We start from the raw sequence: 16,065 nt of genomic DNA on the forward strand, positions 1-16,065 counted from the left end.
TGAAAATTGTAGGAAAAGCATTTATCATACGACCGGTACAGCTATTTGCCAGAGTAAATATCCACATGTTTTTAAAGTAATTACATGATATTGGATAAAGCCCGCCTCTCCTGATCTGATTGGAGGATTCTCCCCCCTGCGCCGCAATATAATTGGCTGAGATGATTTGTCTGAACATAATCAAGTTAAATAGTGTTCCTGTATCTCTTCTGACAGCAGACATAATGCGTTTGATCATCGCTGCCGTTCTTTTGTGGACTATAGGTAAGATACAAGTCTTGTTTACAGCTAGCCGGCTAGCTATATGCTACTTCTGCAGGTAAGTGTTGCTGCGTTATTGTTTCTTGGCAGCTATTCCAGCTGCAGTAAACACACAGTAATCTTAGCATGTACTGAGAAAATCCTCTTATAATTAGTGCAAATATTAGATGATTATATTTTGTAAAGTAAATGGATTACCGTGATTGTCTTACACGTGTGTCCATTGTTTGGGTTGTGTTCCTGGTCACATGCGGTCAAAAATATACCGAAAAACACGAAACAGGCTTTAATCCACTGTTCAGGACAGACTTAATACCACAAGGACTGAATGAAAGACAGCATTTAAAGTCTGAACGGTATTCTGTCTGTTTTTCAGCTGAGAGAAAAAGTGTTTGGTTGAATACAGGAAGTGTTGGAACTCGATAAGTTGCGCAATTATTATTATTTTTTTAATATAATTTTGTATACGTTAATAATCCCCGCAGGGAAATTAAGAACACGCTCTAGTTTTTTGTTTGTTTTTTTTTAACAAAATTTTTTTTTTAATATACTTATAGGAAAATATAATCAAATATATTCTCAGGTTTTGTATTTACTTTGTATTTCACCGTTTACCTAACAATACTGTATATTCGTTCTATAAGCATCTGAAATTTCTAAGGCATTGCTCCTAAATGAACTTAGTTTCAGACTTGTGGCCTCTCACAAATATCGGTCAAACAGGACCAAACCTCTCACACTGACAACTATCAGAAAATCTGCCCTACCTATAGATGTGCAACCAGTATTTAAAGGAGAGAGGACTAACATGTTTTGTCTGATTGTAGCTACAGATGCAAAATCATTGCCTTCACTTCCAGTTTTTGGAAACAAGTATCACGTCAAAGGTGAGCAGAACATTTAATTATATTTTGACCTCCTTTGACTTCCTCAAAAGTTTGTAAAACTATTTCACTTTTCCATTATAGGGGTGATCTCTCTTCCTTATGCTGAAATCGAAGAGCCATTTGAGGGTTGGTTTGATCTGTCGAGTAATTCCAGCAGAATAAACTACTACCATGGTGAGAAGCCACTGGGCTGCAGCTGTTTCTCTTAAACCTGACTTTTTTTGTTATTCCTTGGATTTCTGATGTGAAACTGAGAGCGTCTTGTGTCCAACTCTGGTAACCAGAGCCGAACTTAAAGCATGAAGCACAAAAAAGGAAGTGAAAGTTCATTAATAAGTGCTGTCACATGACTTACTCTGTAGAATCTTGTTGAATACTCATGTGATTACAATCACGTGAGAGTCTGTTTTTAAGCAGATGGGGGTCTTTTTTTGTGATAAAATATGTTATTGTATATATAAATTCTGACAATTCCTGTGAAAGATGCCCTTTTCCTTGCGGACTATCGGTACCTGGTTGGTAAAGATTAGGTAAGCCAATAACTCATCACAGCAACATCATTTAGGCTGTTGAAGATTGGGCGCTGGTATTTAGTCTAAAAACTGAAATTGATCTCAGATTTTCCAAATAATTGTTGGTTCTGTTAAAGTTACATAAAATAAACAGACAAGTGTCCACATTTGAAATCATATACAACATAATGGGGCCACTGGAAGCACTAAACAAATATTGAGCATCTAACAGAATAATCTTGACATTAAATCTGGTAATTCTGTGCAATAACTCTCACACCGCTCAACAGGCCAGGTCTCGACGTTCCAGTTGGCGGCGGCGCAGCAGTGGGGCGTGGCCTATAAGATCACTCCTGAAACCACAGAGGTAGAGCAGAATGTGATGAAGTGTTTCCAGATCAACGGGACTGAGAGTGACCCCATCAAACCACAGGCAACGCTGCCCCAAGTGCAGGACTTCAAGGTGTGTGTGCATGTAAACCACATAAATACAACATTGTCACAACTAAAACGTAGCATTAGCAGGACTGTCACCATCATTACATTCTAGCTTACAGCTGACAAGTTGTCAAAGTGGACCTGCTTTTGTTTGTCTGTCAACAAAGTGACGCCTACCACTGCATTGCTACACATTTTATTTGGCTCTCTTAAAATATTCACTAACGTCAAAAAGCTTATTTAATAAAAGTAAACAGTCTGTAGCATTTACGGAAAAGCAAAGTCTCCTAGAACAAGCAGATTGTATATCAAGCATCAAACGGAAAGCTTTGTGTAAAAATTGATGGAAATATTAAATTTCTGTGATTGCAAATACCTGTAATCATGAACTGGAGACTATAAAACAGGTATGATGGGCACATACTGTGCATTATGATTTCATCAAAAACCAACCTGAAGACTTAACTGTTGAATGTGATCTGTGACGCACGAAAATGGGTAATCCAGCAGTAATAATTTCAACATTTATTCTGATGTAGTTCCTGAGGAAAGAGTACTATGAAGGTTACCTGTGTGACGTTTGGCAACATGTGAACGTTGTGGGTACGAAGAATAACAAATACACGCTGTGGGTGATCCCGTCAGAGAGAGATGGGAAGAATCTGCCGGATACACCCATCCATTATGAGATGATGGGCTACAACACGCTGCTTCGGTCCCATTATGACAAATACTTGGTGGACTACACAGAGTTCAGCTCTGAAGTGAACCCTGAAACTTTCTTAGTGCCTGAAGGTTTGTGCTCTCCTGTAGCTGCATGCATCAGATCGTTGGAGAGGAAATTACTTAAGTGGGGAAAAACACTTCTGTGGTTTTAATGTCTTCTTTATCAGGCATGACCTGTGGGGAATTTCCTGGTCCGGGGGTGGAGCACCACCTGTTGGCCAATCCAATGCAAGATATTGTCCACACCTCGGAATCGGTACACTCACAACGTATCTTCAACCATTTCAAGGATCAATTCCAGCGCCAGTACAAAGATGAGAGGGAACACGAGGAGCGGCAGCAGGCTTTTGTTCAGAACCTTCGGTGAGAGGAATGTTGAAATGCTGCTGATCGACTGAGACGATTGTTCCCTGAAACACCTAATGAGACTTTAGCTGATGACTGTTTTCCTGTTACTGCAGGTATATCCACTCTAAGAACAGAGCAGGTCTGTCCTACACTCTGGCTCTGAATGCTCTGTCAGATTGCACTAAGGCTGAACTCTCCACCATTAGAGGAAGAAAACCCGTGAAAACCCCAAACGGAGGGCTCCCCTTCCCCTCAGAGACTTACAAAGGGGTGACTGTCCCTGAATCACTTGACTGGAGGCTTTATGGTATGTTAATACAATTAAAAATGCCAAGCAATGCAGGAGAGCTTGTAATTTTGAGTTCATCGTGCTTCTGCAGGTGCAGTGACTCCAGTGAAGGACCAGGCAATCTGTGGCTCCTGCTGGAGCTTTGCCTCCACTGGAGCAATAGAGGGCGCTCTCTTCCTCAAGGTAAAAGGATGACAATGACTGTCTGTCTATGTAGGTTCTCAGTTATCCAGACCATGGTTATCCAAAGCTGTTTAAGTCATTCCACTGGACATTAAGAAAGAAACTTTCTTAACGTCCAGTGGATTGACTTAAACAGCTTTGGATAACCATGACTGTCTGTGTTTTCATTCATGAGTTCTATTTCCTTATGTTCTTTGTGGCCTCAGATGCTCAGGAGGGCAGCTCATCAGGCAGGTCTCAGCTAACGTGAAGCTACCAGACTTGGACTGTTTCCAGCACATTTTTAAATATTGTGTATAAATATAATGTAACTTTAATAATCACTTGTGTAATGATTTGGATGATTCAGTATGGAAAATTACGTCTCTACTGGGCAAGAAAACAACAGTTTTGACACAGATGCGTGTAGGAACAACTAATTGGATTTGACGTAAAGTGAGTTTAACTATTTCAGATAAAAATACAAAAAGGAAGTTATGAATAAAGCCATTACTTCTACCAGTGAAAGTGTGGACTAAGGATGTTTTTCCTTCTGAGGGATAACTTGATAAGTCTGCTCAGTTAAATGTTTTTCCAACTAGTTTCCAGATTAAACTTCAGTGGATGCTCTTTGTTTGAGTCGTGACTTAATTTGTCTCCAGTAAGCTGGAGAAAAGCTCCTCTTTGAGAATTCCTCCCCAGATCATTGGGCCACTTTCACATGCATTAGACAGCTCCGATGAGCCCGTCTCCAACCCTTATAGAGCCAAGCTCAAAGGCATTCCTTTTCCTTTGTTGCCAGTCAACTCCATCGAATAGTAAATTATGAGATACGCCTCATGCACATCCTTTGTTCTGCCTCTTGTTGTGCAGTAGCTGCTTAGTCAAGGCTGATAAGGAGGTAGTTGACACTCAGTGGGGAGTAAAGTAAAAATATTTATAACTTTGGTCATTTTTAAAGCCGTACATTATTAAAATTGTGGTTTTGAATCTTGTAGTCTAAGAAGCATGTGTCTGCCTGGAGAGTGATGTATTATGGGAAAAATAGAGACGGGCAGATGTACAAAATATTCTTTTAAAAAAAAGAGAAACGACGAACTAGGGCTCTGATTTGCTGTTTCTAATTTGTTGCATGAGCCATTTGGTGAGGGTAGGATAAAGAACTGCTGCAATTATTTTAAACTGTGCAATGAGGTAAAAAATATTATAAACCATTGTTTGTGGCACAAAGCGTTCGTGTTATTATTACAATAGATCGCTTCATTTTTACTCTTGCAGTGGGACACTAGAACCTGGTGAAGATGACGATTGGTGCAGAGCAGGCAGGTGACCAGTCTGCTCTGCTCTTGTCTTCCAGACAGGATTTTTACAGGGTCTGTCTCAACAAATGCTGGTGGACTGTTCTTGGGGTTTTGGTAATGACGGCTGTGATGGAGGGGAGGAGTGGAGAGCATACGAGTGGATCATGAAACACGGAGGCATCGCCACCGCAGAAACCTATGGACCCTACAGGGGAATGGTGAGATGATGACCTGATGCAAAAAAACCCGCTGTGCTTTTATCCTGGGATACACCCTCTCAAGATTATCTTTTTTTTAATTCTGATGTACTACATCCTTCAGTGCTCCATTTTGGGTTTTTTCTGAGCAGAATGGATTTTGCCATGTGAACTCATCTCGGCTCACTGCACACATCAAAAGCTACACCAACGTCACCTCAGGAGATGCAGAGGCCCTGAAGATGGCGCTCTATAAAAATGGGCCGGTCGCCGTCAGCATCGATGCTTCTCACCCATCGTTTACATTCTACAGCCATGGCGTCTACTACGAACCTGCTTGTGGTTAGTTTGCTGCTCATTCACTCGCCAACATTTTCACAAGTGTTTGTCTCAGTGTTAAACTCAACTCGCTCCTGTTGTCCAGGTAACACCACTGACGACTTGGACCATGCTGTGCTTGCAGTGGGATACGGCACCCTGAACGGGGAGCCATACTGGTTGATAAAGAACTCATGGTCCACCTACTGGGGCAATGACGGCTACGTCCTCATGTCTATGAAGGATAATAACTGTGGTGTCACCACTGGTGCTACGTTTGTTACGCTGGGATAGCCAAACCTAGTTTATGGTCTATTCCTGTCTGCTTTAATACCACTATGTACAGCAGTCTGACGATATATTGACACTTTACGGTGGATGTGTTACTGTGCTGTTATCACGTCAAACTGGGCTCCATGGTGATGACAATTGTGTTGAATGTTGCAGTCAAATGATGCGAGACACACTAAAAAGGCACAACTTGCACACAGCCCTTTTGGCTTTTTCAAACATGGGCAGATTTATTGCTTATCAATTTTGTTCTTTGTTTTCTTACAATTTACAAGGGATGTGAGAATCAATGCAATAAAGAAGAAAAATTCTTCCATTACTTTGCTTCTGTGAGTTGTTTGATATACTGTTTGGAGTAAGACATGCTTTCTAAATCAATGCAATGTTATCCTCAACACATACACATTCCTTCATAACATACGAGCCTTGTAATTTTTTGCTAGAGGTACAATGGTTTTAGAGGAATCAGATTCCTTTTGCCTGAGTAATTTAAAATGTGGCCTGCACTTCTGATCCATGCCCTTTTTATCAAGAATTCTTACACAAGTTACAGCCCTTAAGTACATTTGTAAAATGTTGGAGGTACTTCACGGACACAAGTCATCACGGCAAGTGATTTTTCCATCCGAGTAAAATTCATTATAAAATCAGCAATAAAAACATTAAACCTACAAATAATGCATCATTGACTTCCATGCTTATCTTTCACAACCCATAGTTTATATTCGATGCCGCAAACGAACTACTTCAGTCCATCAAAAAGCTACATGAGCTATAACTAGCATGTTCATGCAATCTCATTCATGCACTTTTCCTTTCAGCTTGAGAATATAGAAAACAAGGCATTTGCTTGTTTGATGCAGCATTAAGATACTGGTAGAGCAAAGGCTTTCCACAATCCATAGAAGTGGTGCACCCAATACAAAAATATTGTGCTTTTAATAATGCACAAAATGTTAAAACTCCTTCACTCCCAAAAAATAATTTTATAGAGAGATACTGGCATCCTGGTGAAGTGAAATCTGATTCCCCAAGTCAGTGCAGTAGTATTTACTACACCTCACTATCAATGTAAAACCAATAAATTAATGGCATTAAACTGTAAACAGCTGAAAACATGAGGCCGCATGGCAAAGGCTTACTTATAAAAATGAAACTGTCATCAGCCTGAGCAGCATTTATGAACACCTGGTTAACCTGTTTGATGTGCATGGTGAACCACATGCTAGTTTGGCTGTGTTGCATAGAGTTTTTGTCTACATCCTGACATGAAATCACAAAGAGGACATCATGTCAAGTACTGTTGAGGTTTAGACTGTGTAATACATGAGTGATGAAAATAAGTATGTGGATTCACACGCTTAGGCTTCACTAGTTAGATGTTCCTGCCCCTCCGTGCTCCAGGCTGTTTGGGTTATACCCTCAGACATCTCAGAGTGGTCCTTGTTGGGAGGCCTGCATGAGACAAAAGTACACAGAGGTAGTTTTTGTTTTGTTTACATGGGAACAAACAGGGCAGTTAGACTACATATACAGTTCAGGGTCGCAGGCTGAGCAGCAAGGACACATTGAACAAAGAGTTCAAATGTGACTGAGAATGTAAAGAATATCTGGTGCACTGGATTCCCAAGAGCTGCGACAGGCTTAAAGAAAGGACTATTTATTTTTACAAAAATTCTAATAATACCTGACAAAAAGTGAGAAAATATGACTCTTGAAGGCAAAAAACCAAACAAACAAAACATATTTCATCTAGAAGTCATTCTCAGAAGGATCCAGAGAATGGACAAAAATGACGTCTGTCAGCAAAGAGGAACTATATTTTAATGGAATACCCCTGAGAAGGATATGCCTTTGACCATGATGAAATGATGAAGAGGTGTGAACACAACGAGAAACAATAGAACAAATCAAAACTTAAAAGAACAAACAAAACAACAACACTAGATTGATTTAAAATGTACCAGTCATTTTGTTGGTGGTGATTCAAATTATTTTTAAGGATTTGAAGAGGATATTATTAGTTCTAATAACGTGTGCTGACTGAGGGATAAAATATGATCAAGTTTGGATTTCACTCATTTGTAAACATATGGGTATCTTTGGTGTGAAAAGGTTGAGAAACCATCCTTCAACCTCCATCCTAAATTAAATGAACACTGTTGTACCTCGCACCCCAGTTCTCTGCGTCCTCCACTGTGTCAGGAAGAGGTCTGTCTGCAGTTTCAGGCAGCAACAAGGCCAGAGCAGCTCCCAGCAGGGGGGAGCTGCCAAAGATGAGCAGCGGCGTAGCAGGGCTGTGGTTGTGCACCATGTTTATGATGGGAGCTAACATACCACCCAACCTCGCAAACATACAGGACACACCTATTCCTGTTTGACTGTACGTACAACAGGAAAGAATAACACAGATCAATAAACACTTTATTAATCCTAAAGGAAATTACAATATAGATATTATCCACATGCCTCTTATTAAAAGAGAAATTCTTGAGAAGAAATGAACGTGAAGACTAACCGGAGAACAGTGGGGAACAGCTCAGCAGTGTACACATAGATTACAGCAAAGGAAGCTGTTATTCCAAACTTCCCCACTATGGCGAGGCCAGCCAGGACTTTGAAATGATCTGCAGACGGGTGGAGGGAAGCAATTAAAATCTTTTTCTAAGGTTTGCTGTTCTTCTTTTCCTTTCGGCTTTTCCCTTCAGGGGTCGCCACAGCGAATCAATGTCCTCCATCTAGCCCTGTCCTTTGAATCCTCTTCTCTCACACCAACTACCTTCATGTCTTCCCTCATTACATCCATAAACCTCCTCTTTGGTCTTCCTCTAGGCCTCCTGCCTGGCAGTTCAAAACTCAGCATCCTTACCAGCTGGGACAGCAAGCATGAGCAGACAGGCGACTCCTCCTAGTGCCAGAAAAACACACTGGGACAGTCGGCGACTCAAAGGCAGGACCAGCAGGACAAGCGTACGAGCCGGGATCTCAATCAACCCGAACACAAACTGGGTCAGGTAAAGGTTTGTCCCCAGTCTGGAAACACCCAGTGAGAGCCCATAATACACCAGTACAGTCACAAACCTGGGGTGGGAGTCAAGGGACAAAGACGGAGGAGAGCAGCAAGAGTGAGAATTTGTTAAAAGGATTACACAACTTGATTGCATGTGCATGCACATACACACACACACACACACACACACACACACACACACACACACACACACACACACACACACACACACACACACACACACACACACACACACACACACTCTCTTTACCAGAGGTAGAACAGGATGATAGCCCTCTTTCTCATCTGAGGTGTTCGCATGAGATCCAGCTGTGAATTACTTTGCTTTTCTTCACCTTCACCTTTCTCAACCTGCAGTCAGAACAAAACCTTTAAAAGACAAAGATGCTGATATTCAGTGATACACTTTGTTAGCAAATCTATTGAAATGATGAAAATACATTTTACTAGTAAGCAAAAGTCAAGACATATATGCATACATATTAGCTACTGCGATCTGTGGGCAGCAGAAATGGTAATTGCATCTCTGCTGTCTGTGCAGATTTACATGTAGGAGACAGTGTTTTTATCAATTATTTAAATCTCTCAACATGCAGACAAACTCAACTGATTTGTTACTTTTGCAGAGAGACAATCGAGCCATTTGTCATCTTGATGCCAAACTAAACTGAACATTTTCACCTAATTATCAAAAAGATTTATGCCCACGGTAAGAACATGCACTTGGAACCAAGTTTGTTTTGGCTTCATTCTTTTCATGAGTTTGTTAATGGTAATGAAAAATATAGAGGCGCACCATCTTTATCTTTTCACAAAACAATTAGTCCTTAACTGGTTACTCTCCAGAAAGCAGAAAAAAAGAGAAAAATATGCACAAGAAACAGCAATAGAAAATGATGATGTCCTACTTGTAGAGTAGGAGGTAAGACTCGACCATTAACAAGTGCTGCCTTACGGAGGAGTGCTATGGCTTCTTCATGCCTGTCTTTGGCCAACAACCATCTGGCAGAATGAGGAAGCACCCTGAAAGGAGATGGAGAGAGCAACAGGATACAAGGAGAAAATAGAGAGGAAAAAAGTGGACCAAGAACCAGACATACGAGTAGTAGAGGAAAATCAGATTAGCACATGGGGATGGATATATTCACAGTTGATCTAATGTTCAAATGCAGAGTTCATTTCCCACCATATATAGAAGATGAGCAGGAAGCCCGGAGTTGATATAGCCAGCTGAAGCTTTCTCCAGTCCCTTATCAAATAAGCTATGCCTGCAAGCAGCATGTAGCCAAGACCAAATGCATAGTCTGTGATGATGCCAGCCAGCATGCGCTTCTTGGTGCATGTCCACTCAGTGCCTTTGACAATACAGTGCAGGATTTGGAAGAAGGTAAGAAGGGAGGAGAGGAAAGGAAACGAGGACTAATGAAACTGTGGCTGTGAGTTGGAACTTTTAGGTAGTGGAAAGAGCAGTGAGGGTTTGTGATGGGATCGGGCAAAATAGCGCAAAAAAGCATGATACATTTAAAATACAATACCTGAGGCTTTAGGAAAATAATGACAGATTAAATTGAATGAAATGTCTACAGTTTTCCTTGACAGATGCTCACTCTATATAAGAATAATTGTCTGAACCTCAACCTAAATGTTAGTGTTTTACGATGTGAGAAACATGCCTGCATGCATTTTTCCTTGCCTAATGAGAATTTACAAAAGATCTTGTAATATAATACTTCCCAAAATGCACAGCAGAGAGACAAAATTTGGAGGAAAATCTATCTTTACATATCTGATCCTCATTAGTCCTCATCCTTACATCTTATCTAACCTTTTCATTCAAAAAAAGGCAACAAATTTCCTGTCTAGAATATCATATAACACATAATGGCAAATGTAATTTGTGTGATTTCTCACTTATTGATTATTGCATTTTGTTCTGGATGTTACATCTCTTCACGCTTGCAACTGAGTGCTAATGTGATGTGTGTTTTGTTATTACCAAGTACAAAGGCATTGATGATGACTCCAGATATGGTGCTGCCAACGATGAAGCGAAGAATCACGTAGATGGTGAAGTTTGGTGCAAAGGCCACGGCGACTCCGAACACGGTCTGAAGGGCGATGGAGAGGAGTAGGACGAAACGCCGGCCATACCTGGTCCAGAGAGAGCGGGTGTGGGTATTATCAAGCTTACTAAGAACATGCGAAGGTGGAAAACTGAAGGTGACAGGATGAGACTGGAGTATCACTCTGTGATGCACTGAATATTTTATAATATCATGAAAAAGCACTCAGAGAACGCCTCCAGCAGAGGAAGTGGACTGTATATACTACAGAAAACCTTTCAAGCCTGGCTGACCACTCAAAGCCAGCCAACACCCATTCACACAAGATTGACAGAAGCCGCACTGTAAGTCCGTAGCATTAATATTTACCTCACGGTGAGGTCTCTGTGAGCACTACAAATTTAAACATCATGGGCCAAGAGATCTGGAAATATTACTTCGATCTGAAACTATCAACTACCTAGAACTGTATTTACATATAACTTTATTTCTCCTACAGAGTCTGATCTAGTCTTTTTGTTGCATCTGGACAAATTTTAGTGTGACAGGGCTCCAGGCTGAGAGCCACAAAAACACCCACCTGTCAGCCATGGCTCCAAACACCACAGACCCCACCAACAAGCCAAACATGTAGATAGACGGACCAAAACTGTTCAGTTCAGCTTTGTCGCAAACCAGGTCCCACTGGTAAAATAAATAAATAAATAAAGCAAAGAGGTTGGACAGGTCTGAGCGGAGAACACACACAGATCCATGGGAGGTCATTCCTGTTTTCAGTGGCATCATCACATTAACATCTTTCATCAACTTTATTGTGATCTTTATTGTGAGGAACTGATATGCTGTTTTGTTCCTTAATCCATGTTTCCTTGAAGACTGAATTATTTCACAGAATTATCCAAGGGTATTCCCAACAGCTCTGCTGGGCACACTCTCTTTAATTAACACTTATTAATACCCTCTGGGATATTGCAATTTTATTGCAAAATTGTAGTATTAGTGCAATTTTCCCTGGGATTAAGTAGCTATAAAGTATCTATCTATCTATCTATCTATCTATCTATCTATCTATCTATCTATCTATCTATCTATCTATCTATCTATCTATCTATCTATCTACACAACTAATTACACAACAGCTGATGGAATATTTGACAAGTTTGATTTTCACGAACACAAACTTCTGTTATTTAACAGTATTGAAAGTTTATACTTGATAATGCCTAGTTTCAATCAGTTCCCATCCTCCTCCTCCTCATCATCATCATGAAGACTTCAGTGCCCCAAAATAAAACAGATTAATTTATCTGACTGATCAATGCTTTCCACCTGTTTCCATGCAGGACATTTAACTCAACCTAACTTTTATAAACCAACTTTTTTCAGAGGTGCACATCAGCATCAAACTGTACCTCGGTGACCGTCGTGCTGTGGAAAGTCTCCGTGCTGTACACCCACCCGTGGGCGCAAGGGACGCGCTCAGACCGGTTGCCCTGCAGCAAGACATCGGAGGAGAAGCAGGAGGAATCCGAGAGACTGTAGTTCGGGTTAAGTTTACCTGGGAAGGAGGACCGATTCCCTGCTCCTGTACCGGGGCTCTCTCGGCATTGATAGGGCGGCGTGGCGCCTGTGAAAATGCTCACCATCATGTGGAAGGCGAGGAGAATCTGCGGTAGACAAATCCATACATACAGAATTTTCTGGTATTTGCCGAAACCACCGATGGCAGAGAGGATCTGGTCGAAATTCATTTTGAAAATTGGGTCTAAGCCAGCAGATCAGCCAGTGAGAAGGAGATAGAGGGGCTGGATGTAAACAACTATGAGACAATAAATCAGAGGCGGTGAAAAGCAGCGTTGTTGTTTTGGAGTAAATCAAGCGTGCGTAAAGGTCCAACTGCAGCGTGTCGACTTGTCCTGTCTCCTGTGGTGTAATGTGAGAAACCTGCGTTCATCTCATCCCTCCGACACTTGTCATATTTCTTTGGTTAAAGATATCTATTCTCTCCTTAACTTAAGATTCACTCAAGTCGACGATACGCTCCAGAATCTTGGCAGATGTTCAATCTCAAATGAAATCGCGTTATTTAGACGCATTAAAAAAAAAAAAGAATTTCGAAATGCATTCTTTCCGATACAAGAAAGTGTTGGTTTAGCTGTTTCTGACTGGAGAAACACAACCGCATAAATGGCATCTGGGGACGCGTGTATTATGTGTAGCATGTATCTATAGGGCAAGGCTATAACGTCATTAAAGCCAATAAGACGCGCTTCAATGCCAAGACAGCACCGACACTGTTATCCTTACCTACAGGCAGACACATTTATTATTGCATTTCATAATGTCAGTCCTTAAGCATTAATGTAACTTACTGTTTATCATCATATATTCATAGTAAACTGTGTTTTCTATAATGTGTACAACAAAAAGCTCGTGGCTGATCGAACAATGCCTACTGCCCTTTGCTGCCCCCTGCTGTCCAATAAGAGCTTTGCACCCGGACGCGGTTCCCGCAGGTAAAAGTGATTTTTTTGATTTTTGCAAAAACACTTTAATCTCATTCAAACATTTTGCAGTTTTACATTAGATGAAAGCATTTAAGTGCCTCAGAACATCTTTTCCAAACAAACTTCAATCACATTTAACATTTAGAACATTTAGAACATTTAGAACATTTTACAATTTTTCATTAGATGAAATTTCAAAAACACTAAACACTCAAAAACATTAAACACCAAGAAACAAAGGGAAATACAATATAAGAATTAGTGCATTATAACAGGAAGTTTGCAAAAGTGAGGTGGTCATCAACTAAAGTGTAAAAGTGAAGATACATAGAAGATACCTTGATTCAAGAAGATATTTACTTGTTTCTTATTGACTTTATCAGCTTGTATTTCTTGTGTTTAAGTAATTCCCTCACTATATAACTAAAAGAAAAATCAATATATATGTACGGTATATTAATTTACAAGGTCAGGCTAAACGTTCTTCAGGAGGTGAACGGTTGTTTCTGATCTATCTGATGAGGCCTATTTATGAACTCATATAAGATAATAACAGTCGTTAATAAGGTGGCAATTATATATGTGCAATAACGCTGCACATGCACAACTTATAATACAGTATTTTCCGCACAATGAGGCACACCTAAAAGCCTTTGATTTTCTCAAAAACCAACAGTGCGCCTTATAATCCAGTGTACCTTGTATATGAAAAAAGCTTTAAAATAGGCCATTCATTGAAGGTGCGCCTTATAGTCCAGTGTGCCTTATAGTGCGGAAAATACTGTACTCTGTAGTCCTCGGTCAACAAAACTTCATTTTATTTAGCCTAGTTTAGTCATAACTAGTAAAGTGGGAATCAACCGGTTACGATTCATGCGAATTTGTTTTCTTCTATTTGATTAGCATTCAATCAGATGAATATAATGATATTTAGGTCTAAAAACATACTGTACTCAGGATGGCTCTGTAAGATGTACATAAAATAGTGTAACAGAATTTGATTAGTAAAAATTTTTGGAACTGCCTTATCGTGAGGAATTTTTTGTCAAACCATGTGCGGTAATTTGAGGCGATATTATTGTCTTAACCTTGGAAAAATGTCTTTTTCTAATCAAGTAACAGAGAGACTCATAAAAACCTCATTAATCTTATTGTTGCCGTGATAATAAATTTACATGTATGTTTGGTTCTTAATTTGCACTGAGTTCAGACACCTTGTGTACTCAACTCCAATCTCCTCAGAGGTACAGTATTGTTTGCCTCAGGAAGACAAAGTCAGCCCGAGTTCCACCGGATGTAAGGAGAAACAAAGTATTTCTTTCAAAGTAAAGGGGCAACAGAACATTCTTCATCCGTTTTTCCGCTTTCACGGGTCACGAGGGGTAAATGCATCATATGCATTCATTTTGATAAATGTGAATCAATATCATATCATTGCACATAATGATATTTCATCAAGTGTAGGAAACAGAGCTCATTTACCATAGTGTTTGGTTAACTAATTCCACTTTGATAATTGTCATTATTCAGGAATTTAATTGAATAGATGATAATATAAGGACATCACAGTTTTGGTTGAAAATAATTACTAATGATACAGTCAAGTTTGATTCGTTCATTTACATTAGAAAAAAGATTGAAACTAATAGTAAGAATAACACGTTATCGAGACGCAGCATTAGACTTTTATTTTGAAGGCGGAGATCGGAAGTGTTCTTCTCGTCCTCCTGACAACCTCCTGCGCGCAGAGGGAGCCTCCACTGACAGTGGGAGACAAAACAGAGAACCACGGGTGATGGCTGGAGGAAAGGAGGACTGGACCGGGACAATAGCGACTTTGGAGGCTTAGGTGACCTTGATCTTCTAGATCTGAGACAAAGAGGAGCAGAGAAGCGCCCCGGCCTCCGTACGCACCGTTAAACCATTCCTACCTATCCGTCCGAGGGACGCTCATCGACATCTGATCACTTCCTCCCTGTGGGATTACTCATCCGGACCAGAAGCCCCGTTTGGATCTTTCTGACAGAGCCGCAGAGCATCATCCGCTGGGTGTGAGTAGGCCGCTGCTTCCGCGACACATGATTTCAAACGCGACGTTACGCATCGTGAGGTCAGCTGTTCATGTCAGCGGAGACGAACGACACACCAGACCTGCATCCATGACGCGGTGTGCTGATGTAGATGTGATGTAGCGACCCACACACCCTCCTATTTACCCCCCATGAACGAACCCTGGCCTGTTCACTGCTGTCGCTGGGGGAGCGTGGTCAGCGTCACTATTTTACCCTGGAGAAGATTTTCCTGTCACTGCTTGCTTTTGTTTGTTTTTTTGTTGTTGTTGTTGTTGTTTTTAACAATTTCTATCCTCATTTCGTGACAATATAGCAAAAAATAAATTTAAAAAAAAAAAAAAAAAAAAAATTATATATATATATATATATATATATATATATATATATATATATATATATATATATATATATATATATATATAAAAGCTATCTTGACTTTGACCCCCGTGGGGTGTGGTCTGCAGGGACTTCAGACATAAAAATGCTGCTTTAAATAGCTACCTGACATCATCCCTCCTTATATGGTAGTTCACAGCCAAATCAGGAGGAGCTTTTTACAAGTCCAGCTGGTTTGAGATATAACTTCAGGAGAGTGTATTTTGGATGGATGAATTTCAGTTTCATCCATCCAATAATACAGGTCGATTCTTGTCTTTCAAACT

General features: G+C 40.3%; 2 protein-coding genes across 3 annotated transcripts; one reads left to right on the forward strand and one right to left on the reverse strand.

Moving 5' to 3' along the window:
* The first annotated feature begins 163 nt into the window (after positions 1 to 163).
* On the forward strand, positions 164 to 6,027 carry zgc:110239 (uncharacterized protein LOC550326 homolog). 2 transcript variants are annotated; one of them, XM_068333005.1, is made up of 11 exons: positions 164 to 264; positions 1,095 to 1,148; positions 1,230 to 1,322; positions 1,951 to 2,123; positions 2,638 to 2,893; positions 2,992 to 3,187; positions 3,286 to 3,479; positions 3,553 to 3,644; positions 4,981 to 5,142; positions 5,274 to 5,463; positions 5,546 to 6,027. In XM_068333005.1, the coding sequence occupies exons 1-11, from the start codon at positions 225 to 227 to the stop codon at positions 5,731 to 5,733; spliced, it is 1,638 nt and encodes a 545-aa protein (XP_068189106.1). In that variant the 5' UTR covers positions 164 to 224; the 3' UTR covers positions 5,734 to 6,027. The 2 variants fall into 2 exon arrangements, with proteins under 2 accessions (XP_068189106.1, XP_068189107.1); XM_068333006.1 differs by having other exon boundaries at positions 171 to 264; positions 1,089 to 1,148.
* Positions 6,028 to 6,631: 604 nt separating this feature from the next.
* Positions 6,632 to 12,575, reverse strand: si:dkey-166k12.1 (solute carrier family 22 member 6-B). Its single transcript, XM_068333008.1, has 10 exons — positions 12,237 to 12,575; positions 11,405 to 11,508; positions 10,758 to 10,912; positions 9,948 to 10,116; positions 9,670 to 9,784; positions 9,012 to 9,112; positions 8,600 to 8,811; positions 8,249 to 8,357; positions 7,899 to 8,111; positions 6,632 to 7,185 (listed from the first exon to the last, which is right to left on the reverse strand). Exons 1-10 carry the CDS (start codon positions 12,573 to 12,575, stop codon positions 7,092 to 7,094), a joined length of 1,611 nt encoding a protein of 536 aa, XP_068189109.1. The 3' UTR covers positions 6,632 to 7,091.
* Positions 12,576 to 16,065: the final 3,490 nt, after the last annotated feature.

The sequence above is a fragment of the Antennarius striatus genome, chromosome 14 (assembly GCF_040054535.1).
Source record: "Antennarius striatus isolate MH-2024 chromosome 14, ASM4005453v1, whole genome shotgun sequence".
Lineage (NCBI taxonomy): Eukaryota > Metazoa > Chordata > Actinopteri > Lophiiformes > Antennariidae > Antennarius > Antennarius striatus.